Here is a 24,828-nt window from a genome sequence, read left to right as displayed (position 1 = left end):
AGCCACATTGTCCATCAACCTCACTGCAACCACTGCACAGGATTCTATATGGGAACAAGTGTGAAGAAAATACTGGCCTGAGAGAAATGGCCTAGAGCCAATTATATGTAACATAGTTGCAGACAAAGTCACTCAACATAATGTAGCTGACTTCGGTGTTGATAGAGAGAGATAGAAAGAGAAAGAGAGAGAGAGAGAGAGAGAGAGAGAGAGAGAGAGAGAGAGAGAGAGAGAGGGGGGGGGGGGGGGGGAGGGGGGGGGGGCTTTCAAGGAGGATTTGGTCTGAAAGCTTAAAATGCTTTCCAAAAAGTAAACTCCTGTCCTTAAGTTAGAAAAGGCATGGTACTCACTGGCTACAACCAAAAATATTTGTGTCAATCAGAACAAACTCTTCTTGGTTTACAAGCTAAATCATGTCAAATAAAACATTCCAGCTTTCCACTGCTATCCATACCATCAACCTTAGGAGTTAATTCTAGAGACTGCGCTAGCATGATATTCCACTTGTATGGGCATGTTTGCGGAGCTTGCAGCTGCTCTGGTCTGCCTTGGGACCAATGATGTCAGGTGAAGTCCAAAGCCTGCCCTATACCCATATTAAGTATGTACCCCTGGTTCCCACTAAAATTGTTTTCCTTTAACCTAATCTCAACCATCTCCTTTACAACAGAATCCCAATATGACGATGCATCAGCCAAGACTCTCATGTTTTTAATCTGAATTTATGATCTTTTCCAGGCAATGCCGAGCTATGGCCGATGCTCCCGCCATTACAGGGTACATCATACACTCTGTATCTCGAAGAGCTATGTAGTCTTTAACTGGGCAGTATTGTCTGGAAAATAGTTACAGAAGACAATTTGAAAAGATGAGAGTCTGGGCTCATGCGTCGTCATATTGAGAGACCATCGTACAGGAACTGGCAGAGGTTAGACTGAACAGCAACGATTTTAACAGAGACCAGGGGTACAAGTTTATGAGGGCATGTGGGAGAGGTCTGGATATTGAGCGAAAGTGAAGATGGGTGATTGACACTTATATGGAGGTGGGAGCGACAGTTTCAAACCTAGCACTGGCCCCTCATGCCACATGACATCATTGTTTCTGCAGTGAACTGGAGCTGCTGCGAGCAGCACAGCTCACCTTTCCCGCACGTGTCACTTTGGCCCTCTTTAATTGGTTTCAGATTCTGCAATTCTGACCACATAAGCGGAATTCGAAGCCAGCCCCAGCAGTGACCAATTTTTACTCCTGAAGACAATGATGGAGATTGCTGTTGAAAGCTCGAGTTTTTTATTTGAAATGATGTAGCTTGTAAACCAAGAAGAGTTTATTCAGGCATCCCACCATGAAAGACTCTCGAGGACATAAGTGTCAATGAGTTGCAAACACATTCAACAAAGACACAATAGTTTCTTCTTGGGGTGTTAGTCCCACAAGGAATATAGAAAATCTTCTGTGAAGTCTGGAAAGCAGGACAAGGGAACTGGCAGAAGTAAAGCTTTGAGTCATAAACTTGGACAGCTCAGTCAGTAAGGGATTGCCCGCAAAGGTGAGGTCCTGGGTTTGGATTTTGTCCAACAAGACTCTCATCTTCAGAATGGAAGATTCTTTATGGAAGCTCGTGACAAGATTAATACACTGTTGCCTGAGAAGTTGCAAATCATGTTAACCCAGGATCCTGAGCAAATTAATTTTTTTAATGAATTTATGAATGAAAAAAAAGAAAAAAAGAAAGAAATGATCATATGGCACTGATGGCTGGGAGTCCACATCTCGGGAAGTTCGACTAACGAGCTGAAGTCTTTTCAGTTGACACCACATCGGGCGACTTGTGTGTCGATGATGATGATGATGATGATGATGATGATGACACAGCACCCAGTCCTTGAGCAGAGGAAATCTCTGACCTGGCCGGGAATAAACTTGTACTTGCTGCATGGCAGTCACACACACTAACCACTCAGCTACAGGTAGCAGACAAATTTATAAATGCACTTATAACTTTCAGAAGTATATCAACTTGAGTCTCCATCTTTCTTTCTTAAAAATATGTACTAAACTTATCATGAATCAGTTCTACATCAACAATACCCACATCTCATTCTGAGTGCATGGCAGAGGTCACTTCCCACTGTACCACTTATTAGGGCTGCTTCTCATTCCACTCACTTATGGAGCATTGGAAGAATGATAGCTTAAATGTCTCTGTGTTTGATTTAATGTATTTAATCTTGTATTTGCATTCCTAATGGGAGCATATGTAGGTGGTTGAGCATATTCCTAGATTTCTCACTTAACACCGGAGAATCAACAAAAAATTTATTAAAAATTTCAGTCAAATGTTTTGTGAAATGATGTTTCTAAAATTAAAAAATAAACTAGATTACAAAAACATCTGACACACTTCATTTGCTGTACACAGTTCTGAGCATCATTCAACAACACATCAAATGTTTCTATAACCTTTTTTTTTTTTAAGTGTCATTTAACAAAACATTTGACCAAATTTTTTCTATTTTCCTTTTCTTCTCTTTTTTATTTTCAAATTTTGATCAGTAAGCATGCTCTTGTCGGCACCTCATTAGATTCCATAGCATCTTCTGTACTGAAATCTTCTGAATATAGTACATGCTTCAAAGGAAGCTAATTTAAAAATCAAATACTAAACCAGTGCAACTTTTTATGCAAAATAACTACAGCTGGAGGAGATGAACTTTCTGGCACTTCATTTCCCTTCCTAGTGTCTCCTGGTTTCAAATTGTTCTGAATTTAGAACTTGATTCAAAGGAAGACTTTTTAACAGTTAAATATAACACCAATGTAGCTTTTTATGTGCAGAATGGCAGGCCTTGAAGAGATGAACTTTTGGACACTTCATTTACATCGCTAGCAGCAGCTGTTTGTGTAATACATCAATTTCCTCTCAAACAACTACTTAAGTTTTTATTCATTATGGTACTTGATTACTTTCAATCAATCAAATATTTTTCTTTGTGGAACTAAAAGTCAATAGAAGTAAACATCACACTGGTGAATTCAATTTCCCATTTCTCCATTTTCTACTCTTCGCATGACAATGAAAACTGGGTAAAAATTCATTGTTTATTTTCCCCTCAAATCAAAAATTAAGTAGTAGGTTTTTTGTTTTTTATTTTATTTTTATTTGTTTATTTTTGCATCAAACTAGACATCATCTGTTGAATTTGATGCCTCATTTATCCATTTTCCACACTTTGGCTATGAAAAATCAGGCAAAAATTTTTCCTCAAATCAATAATTGCTTGTTTCTGAATTATGCTGATTACTTTCAAGCAAATAACACTTATTTTTCCAAAACTAGATCTCACACTGATCAATTCGTTATACCATTTCTCAATTTCCCACTTTCCATTCAGCTGTGAAAATTCAGACAATATCCCATTACATAATTCACAGGAAGCCTTATTTTTGCTCTGTTCTAACATTTTACCAAAAGTTGTTCTCAATATTTGAGAGAAAGCCCATCTCATATCCATCCCCAAGAAGGTAGCAGTAGTAATCCCCAGATAACTATACATCAGTATCACTGACATCCATCTGTTGTAGAATCTTTAACATATTTTGAGTTCGAAACATAAAAAGGTAGTTCACTGTATTCCATTTCTTCCTCAACAAGGCTTTATTCTGTTCTGATAGCAAAATACATAAACAATATCAATTTATGTTTGACAATACTTTTAAAAACTTGATGGTATCTAAAAATGTAACAAACAGTGTAGTACTGTTAACAATGTGTTAACACAAACCCAAGTGTCACTAGTTTTCTCAAATGTTGGTAATTTGGATTGTGCATAAAGTTATGAAGGGCAGGCTGCTGAAATGAACAATCAATCTAACTTATCAAAACTTGTGCATTAGGTTCTTCATAATAATTTTGGTTCCTCCTACCTGTAATGCAGAATTCATTCTCCAAGTCATGTAATATTCGTCATCTTCAGAACATTTTCATCCAGAAGATCTTGTTCTGAGCTATTATTACAAGTGTTCCTGCATTTGTTAGTTTGACAAATGATATCTATGAGCCACATTACCTGAGTATTCCTATTTACATGTTTTTACACACATGTGAAAGGGGGAAGGATATGTACAACAGAAAACGGCAGTTGATGCTAAAACAAACAACCTTCAACATCACTGTTGCACACAATGTTGGCATACGTGTGAGCTCAAATCTCACTAATTTTACCTTCATGGACTTTTCATGATATACAGGTTTCATTATATGAAACACAGAAACATGTTACACAGTAGCAACAAATAAAGAACTTCAACTGTCTCCTAGCCCTAAACAATGCGAGTAAGAAAAATCAAACAACTATTGTCACAACTTACAAATTAATACATAATTCAATAATTCATAATAAACTGAAAGGGAATAATTTATTACCTACATATTGTGAATTTAAGGCTAAAACTAATTGAATGTATGCAGTATGTTGGTCAGCTCCAATGTGTTAGCACATTAGAAGACCTATTCAATAAAAGCCATGAAATATTTTAATAATTAATCACATTAACAATTATGGTACATAAATTTAAACAATGGAACTAAGGACAACAGTACAAGTGAAATGATGGTCCAAAGAATCATGAATGTCTTTCTTTTTTTTTAGAGTATCGTTACTTATAATTACCATGTATTGTTTCTGTTTAGGTTGGTACAGACTGCAAAATAAACAATGAATAAAATGGAGTTATTTATGAAACATGCTGTAGCATGCATTATTTTGTAGAAGTGCAATTGTTACAAAAAACGTTTCAGTTGGGAAGCAAATGGTCTGAAATGGGAAGCAAATGGTCTGAAACAAAAGTATACATATATTTTGGTTTAAAACAAACAAATAATCACTTACATTATTTTGAGGATTGGGTTGGCAGACAATTTTTTCCATCAGTCCTTCATAATTTCGTTCCCATTCAGCATTGCTACACCGCAAAAGTTCATTAAGGACAAGTAAGGAGCCATGAATTCTATCATCCCGGTTCACTCCCTTTTCTCTTGTGTATATATCTTCAAATCCAGTAATTGCCTCATCATAGCACTGTTTATACCTGAAAAACAAGAAACAAAAGACTGATAACTGTAAGACTGTTAATCAGTACAAATAATCATACTGGCAGTAGTTGCCAAACAGGTGGTACCGGCAAATATTCTCGCCATTAGATTACTGCTAAAAGTTAAATTTGTCTGCGGAAGACATAGTAATTCTGTATCAAAAGGAAAAAATCACTCCATATAATTATAAAATTATGAGAGAACTGATGGCCTGTACTTCCATTCAGGAGGTAAAATATTTATATTTAGTACAGTAAAATCTCAGTTATCCATGAGCGGATTATCCACGGCCTATTATTTCTCCTTTAAGATGCTAAAAATTTTTCTTTTACCTGGGAGTGATCATCAGTGAACAATGATATCGCCTTACAATACAAGTGTAGTAAACAATTTGCTGCTCGTACACCTCAAGGTTTCTCTGCAAAATCTTTGGGATTGAAGTAGATTTAAATGCAACTTCAGAGTGAGTAACAAGATTCAAACGGCATCATGGCACCTGGGAGATTGCATGAGAAAATTTAAAGCTGGAGAAAATATACCACATGGATGAAACTGAGCTGTTTTGGAAGCTTTAGCTTTTGAGAGAGAGCATAGTGCACCTGGCTATAAATCAAGTAAGGGAACAATAACTGTGTTCTGTTGTGCTAATGGTACAGGATCACATAAAGTTAAGTTTGATACAATAGGTAAAGCTAAAAAATCATGCTGTTTCAAAGGAAAAGATATGTACAATTTACCTGTCCATTATTTTCACAAGAAAGGGGCCTGGATGGACTGCACAATATTTCAAACATGGTTCCACAATTGCTTTGTGCCACAGTTGCAAGAACATTTAATGTCAAAGGGTCTATCTGCAAGAGCTGCACCATTACTAAATGATGTACCATTGCATCTGAACGAACTTGTTCTGAAATCGGATGACAAGATAATATCTGTAAAATATTTACCCCCTAATGTGACAGCTTTAATTCAGTCAATGGATCAGAGTGTCATTGCTGCCATGAAGAAAATATTGTAGAAGAAATCTGCTACAAAAACTTGTTGATGATGGCAACAATATTCAAAGATTTTGGAAACAACTGAACATGCTAGATGCAATTTATGAAATGTCAAAGGCGTGGCATAAGGTAAAACAATCAAGTCGTGGATAAATATTAATCCCAAATTTGATGAAATCAGTGATTTCAGTGACAAAGAAGATAGCTCATTAGAAATGTTAGCTGCTGTTTTAAAAAGTACTCTAGGGTGCGAAACTGTCGATAACAAAAATAATTCTCATTAGTTTGACATGGACTGCACAGAACCAGGTCATGAGATATTAGTGACAGTGCTATTGTTCAGCGAGTACAAGGTGACTGACAGTGACATAGATGAGAACATTCTCCTAATTCCAGAAGCAGTAATCAATTATGCATCAGCACTTCAATGGACCAAAGGGTTACTGGACTACCTGCAACAGCATGAAGATGCTCCCCTTTCTGACAAGCCAATGTTGCATTAGATTTATACTGCAATGTGTAAAAGACAAGCTACCTTACTGAGGCATAACCTAATTCAAGAATATTTTGTTTCAAAGAAGTGTAGTGTAAAGTGAAATTGGCTTGCACTCTATTCTTCGTAAGTACTGCATTTTCACAAATAATATGATGAATAAAGTAGAATTTATTATAAACATTAGTTAAGTGAGTTTAATTATGACATTGTAATTAATCTTACATTAATGTGTACTTCAACTGCAGGTTATTCATGGAATTTCATTATGCATGGGTTTCAAATCCCCAATTACTGTGGATAACCGAGAGTACACTGTACTGTCAATAGACGCGTATAAATATAGATGACACTATTGTAAGTTTTGTCCACCTCAGTAGTTAAATGGCAAGTGTACCTAAGTGTTATGTGGAGGACTTGAGTTCAATTCCCAGAGCTGCAACACACAAACGTAAATATGTATGACACTATCGTAGTTTTTGACCACTCCAATAGCTATATAGTCAGTGTAACTGAGTGTTAGAGGAGGTGGATTAGAGTTCAATTTCCATGGCTGCAAGGGATTCTTTCGCAGTAGGAGAGCTAGAACGGGATGCACTCAGCCTCATGATGCCAACTGATGAGCTGCTTCAGTGACACGTAGCAGTGCCAAGGTCTGGTAAACTGACAATGGCAGGGAGAGAGAGATGCTGGCTCCTTGTTCCTCCATACCACATCTGAATGACTGAATGACGCCATTGGCAGAAGATGATACGGAGGATGGTCAGTATTGAATGACTCAACAGGGCCAGTACATGGAGCTGGTATTGCAGCTTTTGGAGGTGTTAGTTCCTTACTTCCTGGGAGGGGAGGGGGACAGAGTGGAGGCACAGGTTGGGGGTGGTTAAAAATGGAAAGCAGCAATGATAGAAAATTATCAAGAAAGAATATGTACAACTATAAGTACAAGATATGTATAAGAGAGTGTTACACAGATATTCATGGACCCAACATTGAAATTATTGGAATGAACATAGAACAGTACTGAGAAAACTAAGAGGAAGTAAAGAAATAATCCTGTCTCCTTTTTATATTACTTTTACAATCACAAAACTATGTAAAAAAGGACAGCATTAATAAACATCCTTGGAAATCACAATCTACTTCTATATCTACACTCCACAGGCCTTCTAAGGGTATGTGACATAGGGTCTTTCTGGCAGCATTACCTTTCTTCCTCTTCCCAGTTCCGTTCACAAATGGTGTGTAGAAAGAGTGACTGATTGATAGATTGTAAAACTCCATACTTGTTCTAATTTCTCTGATTTTCTTGCTGAGGTTATTTTATGAAGCACATGTGGGAGGGAGTAATGTGCTCCCTGACTTTTCCCGGAACATACTCCCCCAGCATTTCAACAGTAAACGTTTTCGTGTTGTACAATGCCTCTCTTGTAGCATATGTCACTAGAGTTTCTGAGCATCTCTGTAACACCTGAATGACATTGTGATGAATGTGCTTCTCTTCATTCAATCTTCTCTGCTTCGTCAATTAATCCAATTCAGTAAACATCTTCTTTAATGGATATTTACATTGCTATAAGAGTCTTCCAGTCAGTCTCAAGCTGGCATCTGATTCTCTTAAAATTTGCTTTATGTGGTTGTTCCACTTTAGGTTACTCTGGACATTTACTCCTAGATATTTTGTGGTAGTTCCTGTTTTCAGTTATTTGTTGCAACAGTTTAATAGAATAGTAGTGGATCTATTTGTGCACAATGCATTATGTTGATTTACATTGAGTTTCAATTGCCAGTCCCTGCATCAATCATCAATCCTCTGTAAGGCTTCGATACAGTCTTTTGGTGTTGCTACCCTCCTACAGACAAATACATCATCTACGAAAAGCCTCTTGGTGCTTCCAGTCTTACCCACTATACCATTTATATGCATTGTAAACAGTAATGGCTCCATCATATTTCCTCTGGGTACTCCTGAAACTACTTGTACCTCTTTTCAATTTGTTTAGTCAACAATGACATGTTAAATTCTGTCCACAAGAAAATCCTGAATCCAGCCCCAAATCTTGTCCGACACTTGGTAAACTTGTATTTTGTAAACAACTGTGCTGAACTGTACTGAATGTCTTCCCGTAGTCAAGGAATATGGCATCAAATAAGGCACAACTGTCTATGTCACTCTTGGATCTCATGGATGAACAGAACTTTGTAAGATCTCTGCTTGCAGAAACCATGTTGATTTTTATAATGGAGACTACTGTTCCTCAAAAACATCATAATGTGTGGGCATAAAACCTGTTCTACAATTCTACACAGACTGACATCAGCAATATAAGCCTATACTTATGCACTTCCACCTTATTACCTTTAATTAAAATGGGAAAGCCTTGTGCATTTTTTTCAAACTGAATGGTAGCCTTCGTTCCTACAACAACCGATGATAAACTGCTACTAGAAGGGAAACAAATTCTACCACTCAGTCTCTGTAGAGTCTAACAGGTTTCTCACTCACTTCAGATGCCTTTCCACTATTAAGTGGTTTTAGTTTATTTACTTTGAGACCACTTGTCAAAAACTGCCATTTCGGCATTAGTGTGAATATTGAAAGGAGGAACTGTGCTGGCGTAAGCATACCAGTCGGCAAAGATGTAGTGCAAAGATCAATAGTAGGCACTGGATCAAGCTTGCCTATCATGAGAGAGGCCATAGACACACTGACAAGCAACATGTTACCAACGCCCTCTCGACAGCAAGTATTTAGGCCACCACCACTGACCGGAGAGCCTAACTAACTCACACTTCAGTTTGGTGTCTGTCAGTTTGATTGCAGAGCGGGTGCAGTTCATCTCAGGCTACAACAGTGGATAGCAACCAGACTTGGGACTAAAGTTTGTAATAGCAAGATTACCGATATTGTCTGCAAGAGGGCTATTGCTGATGAGCCTGTACCACAACACATGGACTTTATTCCAATTAAGTTCATGTAAATAAAGAACTGTATTAATCCACATGTGCATTTGTGTTGTAGAAAGAGGATCCGGCCACCCATAACAAAATCCTCTTCCTTGCTTCCTTGGTACAAGACCCTACAGGAACCACATTATGATCTTCCACTATGAAACAGTTTCGGAAGATGGACTTAAGTATTGTGACTTTGTCTGTCATCTTTTGTTTTTGTTGCAATGTGACCACTGAGCAACAGAACAGGTAGTTTTGATCTGTTTACTAGATTTATGTAAAACTGAAACTTGTTAAGCTAATGCCACAATAGATGATCTACTCTAACAAAGTTACACAATTCTAATCATGTCAGGTGGAAGGTGGCACACTGGGCTGAAATTGTCACTCTGTGAAGTTTCCTTGTGCAACTGTTGCTGTGCAATGAGCTATGGTCTATTTCTTTTATTTTGTGGCAATTGTCACTGGATGACCTGTCCCACTAAGTTGTTTCTATCACAAGTAGCACAGCAGCCACAAGATTTACTGTGCTGTACTATACTTTGTTTGTTTGTGTGGTAATGCCTGAAAACTGTGTAGTAAGTATCATCCTAAGACAATTTCTTAAAAGAAAGTACACAATACAGTGCTGACCTACTGTCAGTTACGAGTGTATGGTCCGTTATTTATTTGCATGTGTTCTTAAAGTCAAAGCATTACATGAATAATGTGACATACATTTACCTGTCGTGTACGTCCCTTACAGTACGGGTTACTGGAGTACATAAATTGTCGGGAATGTTACATGTTACAAATTGTACAACTGTCGGTTTTATACATGTGAATGGCATTATCACTGTACATGTTACTTATCCTTATATTTTTAGTCTCCAATTTTAGAGTAGAACACTTCTGACACAATGTTTCCACATAAATTCTTTACTACCTTACATAACTTAAATAACACTGTAATACATTGTGTGTGTGTGTGTGTGTGTGTGTGTGTGTGTGTGTGTGTGTGTGAGAGAGAGAGAGAGAGAGAGAGAGAGAGAGAGAGAGAGAGAGAGAGAGAGAGAGAACATTCCATAGAACTGAAAGACTTCACTGGTTTCCATGTATGAATCAGAACATTTTATATATGTATGATGCAGCTTACAGGAGCACACACACACACACACACACACACACACACACACAGAGGCAGAGAGACAGTAGGTAATGTGGGGCGAGAAGCATGTTTTAATTTGTTATGTAGCATGGCGTCCCACATTTGGACACCACCAAAAACAACTGGAGCCACAGTCACACATAAAAATTGATTTAATTAGTTGATACATCAATTGAACATAACTGATAACTTACCACAATGGTTTCTGGGTTTGTTTAGCTGTTTCACGCTGTGTTGTCACGACAAGTGCAGCCCTGAGTGCCTCTACAGCCCCTTCGCGAATAACTGCTTTTGAATCACGAATAGCATTAAAGATGAGATCAAAGAATTGCTGAACTTGTTGAAAGAAGTATGTTGGCATAGAAACAGCCAGTTCCCTCAGTACTAAAACCTGCAAATTTAAGACATGTGTATCACAACAGCTCATTGGAGATACATTTAAAAATTACACACTGATGCATCAGGAAAATAAGGTTGTATATAGTAAGTCACTAGAAGTTTACAGTAACAGAGAAAAACCCAAAGCTTTATCTTTGGGTTCACAGTTATGAGAGAACTCAGGCTGACACAACGAAATCTCATGTATGAGACAACCTAAGATAAACTGGTAACTTATATCTATACTCTTCAATCTTTATTATGGCGTGTTGCGGACGGTAACTTGGGTACCACCGTCATTTCCAACCTTCCTGTTCCAGTTACAAATGGTGCACGGTACTGTTGGTAAGCCTCCATTTGGCCTTGAATCTCTCTATTTTTATCTTAATGGTATGCTTCCAGATGTTAAGCCGAATTGTTGTTCCCACCTTAGCCACCATATTTTGACATTCCACCTGTTGTCTTCTTCAAGTTGTGCTGTTACGTGTACTCACTGGAAGCATACCATTAATCAATCACGCCCAGAAAATCTGAGAGATCACATCACTTCACTCTACAGGCAGATGTTCCACAATGTACACAAGTTGGATAAGCTGTGCCACAAGAAAGGTTGTCTTCTCAGTATGCTAACCTTCCTAATCCCATGTCAAGATAAATAAGTCATAAGTAAAAAAGCATCAAAGGATGTAGCAGATGTTGAGAGTCAAAACTGACTATAAACAGTGGCATCAAACAGTCAACAGTTCACTGCTTGGTTGGAGTCCAGGCAGCAAGTGCACATAACACCATTTTTCGCAGCACTTGAAGGAAAAAAACTGACTCAGTTGTCAACATATTGTGCATAAAATGGGAATAACAGTTTGGCTGAACACCTAGCAGAACACCAGTAATCAATCATACTGAGAAAATCTGAGAGATCACATAATTTTATCTTCATGGTCTTTTTACTAGACTTACATGGTAGGAAGCTATCTATCAGAATTTTATTAGCAATCCACATTGTGATGCAACATGCCTCTCTTGTAGTGTCTGTCACTGGGGTTGTATGAGCAACTCAGAGGTGCATTCACACTTACTAAATAAATCTGTGACAAAACACACTATTCTTCTTTGGATCATCTCTCTCTTTCCTATTAATCCTACTTATTAAGGATGACAGACTGATGAACAATGCTCAAGAACTGGTTTAATGTCTTCCAGAAGATAAGGCATCAACTGATCCAGAACTCTCTACTGCCTACTGACTCTCACGGACAAACAGAGCGAGCTAAGTTTCACATAAATGTTGTTTGTTGTATTCACATCGATTCCTACAGATGAGATTTTAGACCTTCAGAAACATTATAATGCCATTGCTGTTGTCTCCAGTCCAAATACTGTTTTGATGCAGCTCTCTATGCTACTCCACCCAGTGTAAGCCTCTTCATCTTTGAGTAACTACTGCAACCCATATCCCTTTGGACCTGCTTATTGTATCTGTCTCTTGGCCTTGATCTGCAATTTTTACACCCCCATACTTCCCTCCAAAACTAAACTGATGATTCCTTGATGACTCAGACTGTGTCCTATCTACTGATCCATTGTTTCAGTCAAGTTATGCCACAAATTTCTATTCTACCCAATTCTATTCAGTACTTCCTCAGAAGTTACGTTATATAACCATCTCATCTTCAGCATTCTTTTGTACCACAATTGTGCTACACTCCAGATAAATGCCGCCAGAAAAGATTACCTAACATTTAAATTTACATTACATGTTAACAAACTTCTCTTTTTCAGAAATGTTTTTCTTGCCGCTGCCAGTCTACATTTTGCATCCCCTCTGCTTCGTCCAACATCAGTTATTTTACTGCCCACATAGATAAACTCATCTATGACTTTCCACGTGCATTTCCAAATGTAATTCCCTCAGCACTGCCTGATTTGACTACATTCAGTTACCCTTGTTTTTCTTTTGTTAGTGTTCATCTTGTATCCTACTTTCAAGACGCTGTCCATCCCATTCAACTGCACTTCGAAGTCCTTTGCTCTCACTGGCAGAGTTACAAACTGGCAAACCTCCAAGTTTTTATTTCTCCTCCCTGGACATTAATTCCTTCTCCAAATTTTTCTTTGGCTTCCTTTACTGTTTGCTCATGTACAGACTGAACAACATTGTGGATAGGCTACAGTTCTGTCTCACTGCCTTCTCAACCACTGCTTCCCATTCATGTCCTTTGAGTCTTATAACTGCAATCTGGTTTCTGTATAATTTGAACATAACCTTTTGCTCTCTGCATTTTACCCCTGCTACCTTCAGAATTTCAAAGAGTGTATTCCAGCCAACACTGTCAAAAACTGTCTCTAGGCCTAGAAATGCTATGAACACAGGTTTGCCTTTCTTTAACCTATTTTCTAAGTTGTAAGGTCAGTATTGCTCACTTGTTACCAATATTTCTATGGAACCAAAACTGATCTTCCTTAAGGTCAGCTTCTACCAGTTTCTTTCATTCTTCTGTAATGTGTCAATATTTTGCGACTATGACTTATTAAACTGGTAGTGCAAAAATATTCACACCTGTTGGCATCTGTTTTATTTGGAAGTGGAATTATTACATTCTTCTTGAAGTTTGAGAGTATATCTCTCTCTGATGCATCTTGCACACCAGGTGGAGTAGTTCTATCATGGTTGCCTCTCCCATGGATATCAGCAATTTCGCAGAATGTATCTACTTCAAGGGCCTTGTTTTGACTTAGGTCTTTCAGTGCTCTGTCAAATTCTTCTGCAGTATCATACCTCCCATCTCATCTACATCTACTTCCTATTCTCATTCTAAAATATTGCCCTCCAAGTAGATTCCTTCCAACTTTCAGCTTTCCCATCATTGCTTAGTACTGGCTTTCGATCTGAGATCTTCACATTTATACAGCTTATTCTCCATTTTCCACAGGTCTCTCTAATTTTCCTGTATGTGTTATCCCTAGTCTATACATGCTTCTATAGACTTACATTTGTTCCCTAGCCATTATTCCTTGTCCATTTTGCAGCTTCTGTCAATCTCATTTTTTTGACGTTTGTATTCCTATTTGCTGGCTTTATTTGTTACACTTTTATATTCTCACCTTTCATCAGTTACATTCAATATCTTCTGTGATATCCAACAAATTATATCAGGCTTTGTCTTTTTACTGATTTGATCTTCTCCTGCCTTCACTATTTCATCTCTCAAAGTTACCCACTCGCCTTCTACTGTATTACTTTCCCCTGTTCAGTTAAAAGTTGCCTAAGACTCCCTTTGAAACTCTCAACAATCTCTCTCTCTTCCAACTTATCCAGGTCCTATCTTCTCAATTTCCTACCATTTTGCAAATTCCACAGTCTTAACCTACAGTTCATAGCCAGATAAAGTATGATCAGAGTCCACATCTGCCCCTGGAAATGTCTTACAGTTTAAAATCTGGTCATAACACACCAGCATAAATCTTGCTTCTAAATTCTACAATACACTGACATCAGCGATGTATGCCTATAGTTGTCTGCATCCCTGTGACAACTTTTCTTGAAAACACAAACGACCTGTGCACATTTCACTCCTGCAGCTTCCAAGAAGAAAAGACAGTTTGTTTGCATAATGTATAATATAGTTGCCACATCAGATCTAGACACCTTTCCCCTGTTAAGTGATTTCAGTTGATTTTTCTTTACCATGATCACTTATTTTCATATCTATTATTTTGGTGTTGGTGCAACAACTGAAAGGAGGAACTGCAGTACAACTTCCCTTGGTGAGACAGTTTCGGAAAAATCAATTTAGTGTTTCAGTCTTCTCTCTATCATCCCCCGTTTCAATGTCCAACTGCACATTGAGTGCGTGGACAAATGGCTTTGAACTATTTTACTTCTGAAATGAATACTTCACTCATGGCTCAATATAAATATTTTAGCTCTGCACAGCTGGGTGGCAAATAAACAAGACTGAAATATGTGTGTGTGTGTGTGTGTGTGTGTGTGTATTTTCCATCCAAGAAAATACATTGCCTGGAAACTTCTCAATGAGTTCAGTATTATTTGTGTGTCTGTCAACCACTCAATGCCTGAACTTTATGGCGAGTGGTTATTTTCACTCCCCAATGCTTTCCAGTTTACATTATGTGAATAAAAGTGATAACTGAAGCAATACAAAAATTAAAAAGTCACATGTAAAAAAGAAAGGGAATACGACACAAGGCAAAAGACAAAGAGGGTAGTACTATGCAAAAGGCATAAATAAAGTCTTCATCATTCGCATTTTCTGTAGTTTTCACACAGCATTCTAGGTAAATGCCAGGAACATTTCTGGTGAAAGTCTATGGTCAACATTATTTATGATCCATCCTAATTTGTTTTTGTTGTTATTGTTGTTGCAGTTCAAAGACTGGTTTGATGCTGCTCTCCACATTAGTCTATCCTGTGCAAGCCTCTTCATCTCTGTATAGCTACCACAACCTACATCCATTTGAACCAGCTTACTGTATGCTAGCCTGGTCTCCCTCTACAATTTTACACACACCCCCCCGCCCCCTCCCCCCAACACTTCTTATCATTAGCAAAACTAAGAAACTTTAGGATGTGTCGTGTCAATCCCTCTCTTCTTTCAATCAAGTTATGTCACAAATTTCTTTTTTCCCCAATTTGGCTTGGCATCTTCTCATTACTTACTTAATCCACTCATTTCATTTTCAGAATTTATCTGTAATACACATTTCAAATGCTTCTATTCTCTTCTTGCCTGTACTGTTAATCATCAACGTTTCATTTCTGTATGAGGTTACCCTCCAGACAAATACCTTCAAGAATGACTTCCCAACACTTAAATTTGCACTTCATATTAAGATACCATGTTAAGATACCATTCTCTTTTAGAAATGCTTTTCTCGTTATTGCCAGTATGTGTTTTATATAATCTTTCTCTGACCACTGTCAGTTATTCTGCTGGCAAAATAGCAAAACCCATTGACTCATTACATAATTTAATTCCCAAAGCATCAGCTGACTTAAGTCGATTGGATCCCACTACCCCTGCTTTACTTTTGTTAGTATATTACCACTTCTTTTCAAGATAGTATCCATTCCTTTCAACTGAACTTCCAAATCATTTGCTGCCTCTGACAGAATTACAATGTCATCGGTACTCCTTAAAAGTTTATATAATTTCTCACTCAACTTTAATTTGCTTTCCAAATTCCCCTTGGTTTCTTTATTACTTGTTTATCGTACTGATTGAATAACACTGGGGAGAGGGTACAACACTGTTCTAGTCCCTTCTCAACTATGGCTTCACTTTCATGTCCTTAACTCTTACAAGTGGAATATGGTTTCTGTTCAAGTGGTTGATAACTTTTCACTGCATGTATCTTATATTAGCTACAATGAGAATTTCAAAGAGTGTGTCCCAGTCAACACCATCTAAAGCTCTCTCTATTTTTCTTTTTTATTTGAGTCATCAATATTCTGTTTGGTTTGATGTGGACTGCCACAATTTCCTATCTTGTGGCAAGCTTCTCATCACAAACTAGCACTTGCATCATACATCCTCAATTATTTGTTGGATGCATTCCAATCTCTGTTTTAATCAACAGTTTTTACTCTCTTCAAACCATTCTAGTACCCTGGAGGTTATTCCCTGAAGTTTTAATGTATGTCCTACCATCCTGACCTTTCTTGTTGTCAGTATTTTGCATATGTTCCTTTCTTTGCTGATTCTGCAGACAACCTCTTCATTCCTTATCAGTCCACTTAATTTTCAACATCCTTCTACAGCACCACATCTAAAACATTTAAATTCTCTTCTTTTCCAGTTTTTTTTTTTTTTTAGCTCGTTTCCCTACCGTACAATGCTGTGTTACAAACATCCATCTTACAAATTTCTTCCTCAAATTAAGGCTTATATTTGATACTAGTAAATTTTTGTCAGTCATAAATGTCATAAATTCCTGTGCTAGTCTACCTTCCATGTCCCCTTCACTCCATCCATCGTATGAATTTTTGGTTCCAAGGTAGCAGAATTTCTTCATTTCGTGTACTATGTGGTCAAAAATTTTGATATTAAGTTTATCACTGACATTTCTGCCAGTCCAAGTCCTCATACTTTTATCTTTCTTCAGTTTACTCTCAACCCACACTCTGCACTCATTTGACTGTTCATTCTATTCAACGGGTCCTCTAATGCTACTTTACTCTTACTGAGGATACCAATGTCATTAGTGAATATTATCATTGATCCAGAATGAAATTTTCACTCTGCAGCAGAGTGTGCACTGATATGAAACTTCCTGGCAGATTAAAACTGTGTGCCAGACTGAGACTCGAAATCGGGACCTTTGCCACTTGCAGGCAAGTGCTCTACTAACTGAGCTACCCAAGCACGACTCACGACCTGAGTTCAAGTCTCGGTCCAGCACACAGTTTTAATCTGCCAGGAAGTTTTATATCGGTGCACACTATGTTGCAGAGTGAAAATTTCATTCCAGAAACATCCCCCAGGCTGTGGCAAAGCCATGTCTCGGCAATATCCTTTCCTCCAGGAATGTTAGTTCTGCAAGTTTTACAGGAGAGTTTCTGTGAAGTATGGAAGGTAGGAGATGAGGTACTGGCAGAAGTAAAGCTATGAGGATGGGTTGTGAGTCGTGCTTGGGTAGCTTAGTCGGTAGAGCACTTGCATGCGAAAGGCAAAGGTCCCGAGTTCGTGTCTCAGTCCAGCACACACTTTTAATCTGCCAGGAAGTTTCATTATCAATTATATCCTTTCACTCCAAATTTTAATCTTACTCTTGTACCTTTTCTTTATTTCTGTCACGCTCCTTTGATGTATACATTGAACAGTAGGCGTGAAAGACTGCATCCCTGTCTTGCACAATTTTTAGTCAGTTTATTTCATTATTGGTTCTCCATTCTTACTGTTTTCTCTTTGTTACTGAACATACTGTACAGTACCTACTGTCCCCTATAGTTTACTCCCATTTTTCTCAGAATTTTGAACATCTTACACAATTTTAAATTATAGGGTTCTTTCTTTTAGGTCAAAAAATCATGTAAACATGTCTTAAATTTCATAAGTCTTGTTTCCATTACCAAACATATTATCATAACTGCCTCTCTGGTGCCTTTACCTGTCAAATTGATCATCTAACAGACCCACATTTTTTTCCATTCTTTAGTATATTATTATTGTTAGTAATTTGCTTTTATAAGCTGATAAGCCTATTGTGCCATAGTTCTTGCACTTGTGTGCCCTTGTTCTTTTTAGTATTGTGTGGATGGTAGGTTTCGAAAAGTTTGATGATAGTCTCACATATTCGACACACTAACTTGAATAATGTTTGGTTGATATTCCTCCAAATGGTCTTAGAAATTTCAAAGTGATGTTATTTACCTTTCTGATTCATTTTATTAAAAGTCTTCCGAAGCCCTATTAAACTCTGACTCTAATACTGTGTCCTCTGTGTCTTCCATACTGACTCCCTTTTCTACTTCTGTCACACCATCATACAGTACCTCCCATTAGGGGGTGCCAATGTACTCTTTCCATTTATCTGCTCTCTCCTCTGTGATTAACAGTGGAATTCTCATTGCACTCAATGTTGAGATCTTTGCTTTTAACATCAAATACAGCTGCTTTGACTTTCATGTATGCTAAATCAGTCTTTCAGACGAGCATTTCTTTTTCAATAACGTCACATTTTTCCTGCAGCTATTTCACCTGGTGTTCCCAGCAGTTCCTATTTATTTCATTCCTAAGTGATACATAGTGCTGCATTCTTGTCTTTGCCTGAACATTTTCATACTTCCTTCTTTTGTTGACCAACTGAAGTATTTAATTTGTTACCCAATGTTTCTTGGGAGTTGCCTTCCTTGTACCTGTTTTTGTCTGTGCAACTTTTGCAATTGCTTTTTTTAAAGATTTCCACTGCTCTTCAACTGAACTGCCTACATTGGTAATCAATTTTTCTACGGTTTTAGAGAGCTCCAAATACATCTCATCATTCTGTAACACTTGAGTATTTCACTTTTTCACACACTAATTCTTTTGCATGATTCTCTTACACTTCAGTCTACTCTTCATCATTACTTATTGTGATCAGAGTCTGTACTTGTTCCTGGCTACACCTTACAGTTCAATACCTGATTCCATAATCTCTGTCTCACTGTGATGTAATCCAGCTTGAATCTGCCCAAAGTATACATATAATGTTCATAATTAAAATATATCACAGAAATGCGCCAGTAAAATTTTTAGCAGAGTCCAGTGACTTGTCCTCAAAGTTTTCCACAAATAAATTAGCTACCTCAGAGGAGAGAGAGCTTCCCGTAGCACTACATCAATTTGCTCTTAATAATGACATGAATGTCTGATCTTCTGGACTCAAAATACTTCTAAATGGTTCATCATCAAACGCTCTGTGATTTAAGAAATTCATCGTACATTCTCGCACATAGTTCAACTTGTATAAAAGGAAATTTACTTTGAAAGTAATGCTTTTCAAACCACCATTCACAATATTTTCCCATAACCTATTAGAAATAGGTTCATTTCAGTAGTCGTCAGAGAGCATCAGATAACAGGCACCACTGTGCTTTGGCAGCTGCTATGACACAGGAAGTCTGTATGTTCGTACGTGTAAAACATTAAAAGATCTTATGTTATGTCATAAAAGAAGAAAGACATCAGAGGATAAGCCAAGAGCATCAGAATTCCATGAAGCATACTAAAATGGCACATTTAAAGTGCATACTTAAAGAGCACATTCGTATGTCCAGATTCCCAATGAAGTAAGCCTCGACCTGATATTAAGCTTTTCAGTGTGGGTTTCGGGATGTAAATTTTCTTGGAGTACCAGTACTGTATTAATTCATTTTTGATTCTTTATTATGGCATAATGCCATACGTGCTAGAACACGAAAACGTGCACTTGAAATGCAGTGAGCAGTTGAAATTAGCCAACAGCGTCGAACTAAACACTTTGTTTCAAACACAATGACTGCCTCAGTGTTAAAGATTAAAAAAACCAAATTTCTTTAGCAAACTGACAAAAATAGCTTCATTGTTCTACAAGATGATTAATTTGTGGCTGTCAGTGAAGTGGAAATAAAATCAAATCTGAAACTAATAACATATATTAGCCTTCCATACTTATGTGAATGTATTTTAATTCACTTGATAGCTCCTGGCCACAGAAATCCATTTTATTTTGATTTGATGTGTGAGCAATAAACGAAGAGGAAAAAGCAAAATCACTAAATGTTAACACGGGTCACATGGAGACTACACACTTTCCCACTATAACTCAGACTGCGCATCAGCCTCGGATCTACGATACTTCTGAACCAGGGCAATGCTAAGACAGTGGCGCAACCCAACCCACTCCCCCCCCCCCTCCCCCCCACCCATCTGTACCTCGGTTCCCTCCCTCAAGCGTTTGAGATACGAAGTCAAATATTTAAAAAAATCGAATTTTCAAAAATATTTTCATTTTGTAGTGTACATCCTTCTGAAGGGTCTGATATACATAAAACATATATGAGAGGCATTTCAAAAGTCCATGCAAAAATAAAAACTACTTACATGTTTGGGGTAAATTTTGTCCAACACTGTTCTAATTTGTTGACCCCTTTTGAATAATAGGAATTGTCCTAGTCTGCAAAATAGCTACTAGTTGCTGCAATCACCTCCTCATTTGAATAAAATCTTTGTCCTGCCAGCAAATTCTTCAAATTGGGGAACAAATAGTAGTCTGAGGGGGCCAAGTCTGGAGAATAGGAGGGATGTGAAATGAGTTGGAATCCTATTTCCATTAATTTTGTGACCACAACTGCTGAGGTGTGTGCTGGTGCATTGTCGTGATGGAAAAGGACTTTTTTGCAGTCCAATCTCTGGCGTTTTTCTTGCAGCCCGGTTTTCAAACAGTCCAATAACGAATGAATAATATGCACCTGTAATAGCCTTACCCTTTTCAAGATAGTCGATCAGGATTATTCCTTGCAAATCCCAAAAGACAGTCGCCATAACCTTTCCGGCTGAAGGACTGGTCTTCGCCTTTTTTGGTGCAGATTCTCCCTTGGTAACCCATTGTTTAGATTGTTGTTTGGTCTCAGGAGTATAGTAATGTATCCATGTTTCATCCACAGTGATGAAACGACGCTTTCAGTCCTGAAGATTCTTCCTGAACAGCTGCAAACCAATCCCTGTAACACTTCACATGATTCCGTTTTTGGTCAAGCGTGAGCAATCGCAGAACCCATCTTGCGAATAGCTTTCTCATGTCCAAATGTTTATGCAAAATATTATATACCCGTTCATCCGAGATGCCCACAGCACTACCAATCTCACGAACCTTAACTCTTCTGTCATCCATCACCATATCATGGATTTTATTAATGATTTCTGGAGTTGCAACCTCCACAGGGCGTCCAGAACGTTAAAAATCACTTGTGCCCATATGGCCCCTCTGAAAATTTTGAAACAACTTATAAACTGATCTAATCGAAGGTGCAGAGTCACCGTAATGTTCATCAAGCTTATCTTTAGTCTCCTGATGCTTTTTGCCTTTCATAAAGTAATGTTTAATCACCACACGACATTCTTCTTCTTCCATTTTTTGACAATCACTCGACTTTATTGATTCACACGAATGCCAAACACAAAGAAATAGAGCAATTTGGGTGAAACTTGGTGTGAGTTCTTTCCAAATATGCTAATAACTAAACATGACCTCAATACGCGCTGGTGGTGCCATCTCTTGGACTTTGCATGGACTTTTCAAATGACCCTCGCATGTTCAAGGAAATGTAAGACATGTTATTTGGTCTTAAGTGTGCCAAAGTGCAGTGCCACCCCTCTTCACACAGCATTCTTCTATTGCACATCACTGAATTTCACTCTGTGGAACTGAAACGTGTATTTAGTACTGGATGCCATCAATCTATATTCAGGACAGCGGAAATTAAAATGTCCTGTGGTGCCTCTCCTGCTCCAGTTGCCTGGATTGACATCCTGCCCCTCTTTAAAAAAAACGCAATTAATACTGGACGGGATTATTTGTGATCAGGAGAACAAGAACTATTGCCTGTTAACCAATAACTTTCTGTTTTGGGTGACATAAAATTAAATATAGGATACATAAAACCAGTAAAGACAAGAGAGAAGCAATACAGTACACATTTCTTCAATCGTTACCTCCTAGCATTATTTTGTCTCTAATATTGCTACAGCTTTACATGACATGCTTTCCTTTCTGCAAAAGCATCTATTACCTCATCAAAATTCATCAAACGTTTTGCTACATCAAAAATCGAAATATCATTGTCTAATACTGCGTAAGCTGTTAATACAAATAGTACCAAATACTGGTGTGGTTTCTCGATTTGATTATGTCTTTTTTGTCACTGTCTGCTAGATAAAACAAAATAGGCCTTTCTAACACTGCAAAAATTGTAACACACACCAAATAAACGAGACTGTTTTGGCACAAATGGTCATTTTTATAACACGACAGAATATAATTCACAAAGACCAACATAAAATGCCTATTAGGCCTACTACAAGCAAAAAGCTTTATGTCAGAAAATAGTTTCACATTTCATTCATATGCTTCAGTTTCTCGAGCATGAGATCGAAAAGCAGTAGTATGAGATTTTTATATAAATTTGGAATAATCTTATTCTTACCTAATTTGTGCTATGTCCCTGTTTTTTCTCCTTCCTCGTTCTAACAAACAATCTTGTCATGACTAATTCTGGAACTATTCCTGCCTTCATCAAAACTTATTCGCTGGTTAACTTCACTAACCCTGCCAGAATCACCAGTTTAGTTATCCCTGATTATTCTCCGGTTAGGCGTTGTTATGTTCGCACAAACCATTTTCCACACTACTTCCAGAACAGAACTTAAGCGGCTGTACAACTGGCTCTTAATAGTGTAGCAATCTGGCCAAAAGTGTTCTGACAAAATTTCATTTTCCTGTATACACCAAGAAGATAATAGATAATCTTTCTTACCTGTTATTCCTGTTAGTCATTTATTTCCACTCTGGTCGGCTGAATCTACGGATTTCCCTAGTAATTATAGCAACACTGATCATTCCCAAACCCAATCAACAACAAATCAGACAGCGATTTGGGTTCACTCATTCGGCTTTACTCCGCTCAGCTTGAATAGCCCGGTCCCCTTTTGCCTGCAGTAAAGTTTATTTCTAGGTGCAACAAGGATTCCCCTGACAGAGACATCACGTACACTATGCACGCATTCAAAAATCAACTTATGATTTTTTTTTTTTAACTATGGAACCAAACTGCTGATGTCATCAGTCCCTAGGCTTACACACTACTTAATCTAACTTAAACTAACTTACACTAAGGACAACACATACACCGATGCCCGAGGGAGGATTCGAACCTCCGATGCGACGGGAGAGCCGCGCGAACCTTGACAAGTTGCCTCAGACCGCACAGCTACCTCACACAGCTTATGATTCATTCAGAAATCAGCTTACAGAGTGTGTTCAAAAACCAACAGGGATGCACATCAAAATCAAAATCATATGAGTAATCGATAGACCAATGTGCGCTGGATGTGAAACAAGGTTTTTTCTCCTCAAGAATATGAATTTGGTGCCCCCACCCCCCCTCATAGATCCGGGCCCGCTGCACATGTGAGAATCTGGCAGCTTGGGCGCAGCAATAAAATTTTACCTCATTTCATCTAGCTGCTTGCTGCGACTCCTTACACAGCCAACAGCCACATTTCTGTAGCCAGAAACAGGAGAAGGTACTACTGATACGCCACTCAACTGCGCATGCATGTGAGCCTGCTTGTAACTGCTAAAATGAATCTAATGTAAACAGCTGTGATATCATGCTCATCGGAGGCAATTTGTTGTTATGAAGCACTGCATAGCTTCCTAAGGCCTTTGACACATTTTGCTGTCGGCAAACGCTTATATGAACACTGTGTTTTGTTGTTGTATATGGCACATTTCCTTTGCAATTTACATTTTATTTTTGTTTTTTTCTTGTTCACGTTTTATTGGTGCAGTATTGTTCTGCAGTAGTGGTATACAGTAATATCCTTTGTTAGAGGACTGATTCTTGCCAGTCAAAATCACAAAAATTTAACTGAAAACTAAAACAACAAAACATTCCTGGAATTCTAAAAAAAATCCCAGTTTTTTCCCGGTTTTCTCCTGGATGAAAAAAATTCCAGGATTTTCCTGGATCTCCTGGTTGTCCCGGGTCGAATACACCCTGTAAATTATCATCTCCCTTTACATTCTGAATTACACATTTAGTATCCTCGTATATTTCCACTGTCTCTACTTCTTCTGCTTCGGACATTAGCATGTATATTTAAACTATTGTTGTTGGTTTGCTATTGATTCTTATTTAAATCTACAAAAGCTATAAAGAAAAGTTTGAATTTAGTCAGTCTATCGTCTAAGATTAGTTGTACAGTCAGAATTACCTTACATCTTCCTAAATTTCTCTGGAGCCTAACCTGATCTTTCTCACAGTTGGCTTCTATCATTTTTCCATTCTTCCATAAATAATTTGAGTCACTTTGTGCAACCATGACATAATTCGGTAATAAGCACATGTGTCAGCACATGCCTTCTTTGAAACAGAACTTACTGTGCTCTTCTTAAAACCCAATAGCACTTCACCCGTCTCATGTATCTTGCATAAGAAGGTGCAATAGTTCTGTCATGACTGGATGTCCTAAGTATCTCGATAATTCCGAAAGGATGTAGT

At 37.9% G+C, this 24,828-nt stretch overlaps 1 protein-coding gene across 2 annotated transcripts in view; it reads right to left on the bottom strand.

The window, feature by feature from the left end:
• LOC126457241 (serine/threonine-protein kinase mTOR) overlaps positions 1 to 24,828 on the bottom strand; it is a 263,986-nt gene that overhangs the window by 216,787 nt on the left and 22,371 nt on the right. For both annotated transcript variants that reach the window (XM_050093384.1, XM_050093385.1), the window contains exons 5-6: positions 10,883 to 11,079; positions 4,896 to 5,094 (exon numbers count right to left, since the gene is read on the bottom strand). In XM_050093384.1, the coding sequence (XP_049949341.1) occupies positions 4,896 to 5,094; positions 10,883 to 11,079 (396 nt within the window). The remainder of the gene's footprint in view (positions 1 to 4,895; positions 5,095 to 10,882; positions 11,080 to 24,828) is intronic.

This window comes from Schistocerca serialis, chromosome 2 (assembly GCF_023864345.2).
Source record: "Schistocerca serialis cubense isolate TAMUIC-IGC-003099 chromosome 2, iqSchSeri2.2, whole genome shotgun sequence".
NCBI lineage: Eukaryota > Metazoa > Arthropoda > Insecta > Orthoptera > Acrididae > Schistocerca > Schistocerca serialis.
This window is presented reverse-complemented; position numbering and strand designations above follow the sequence as displayed.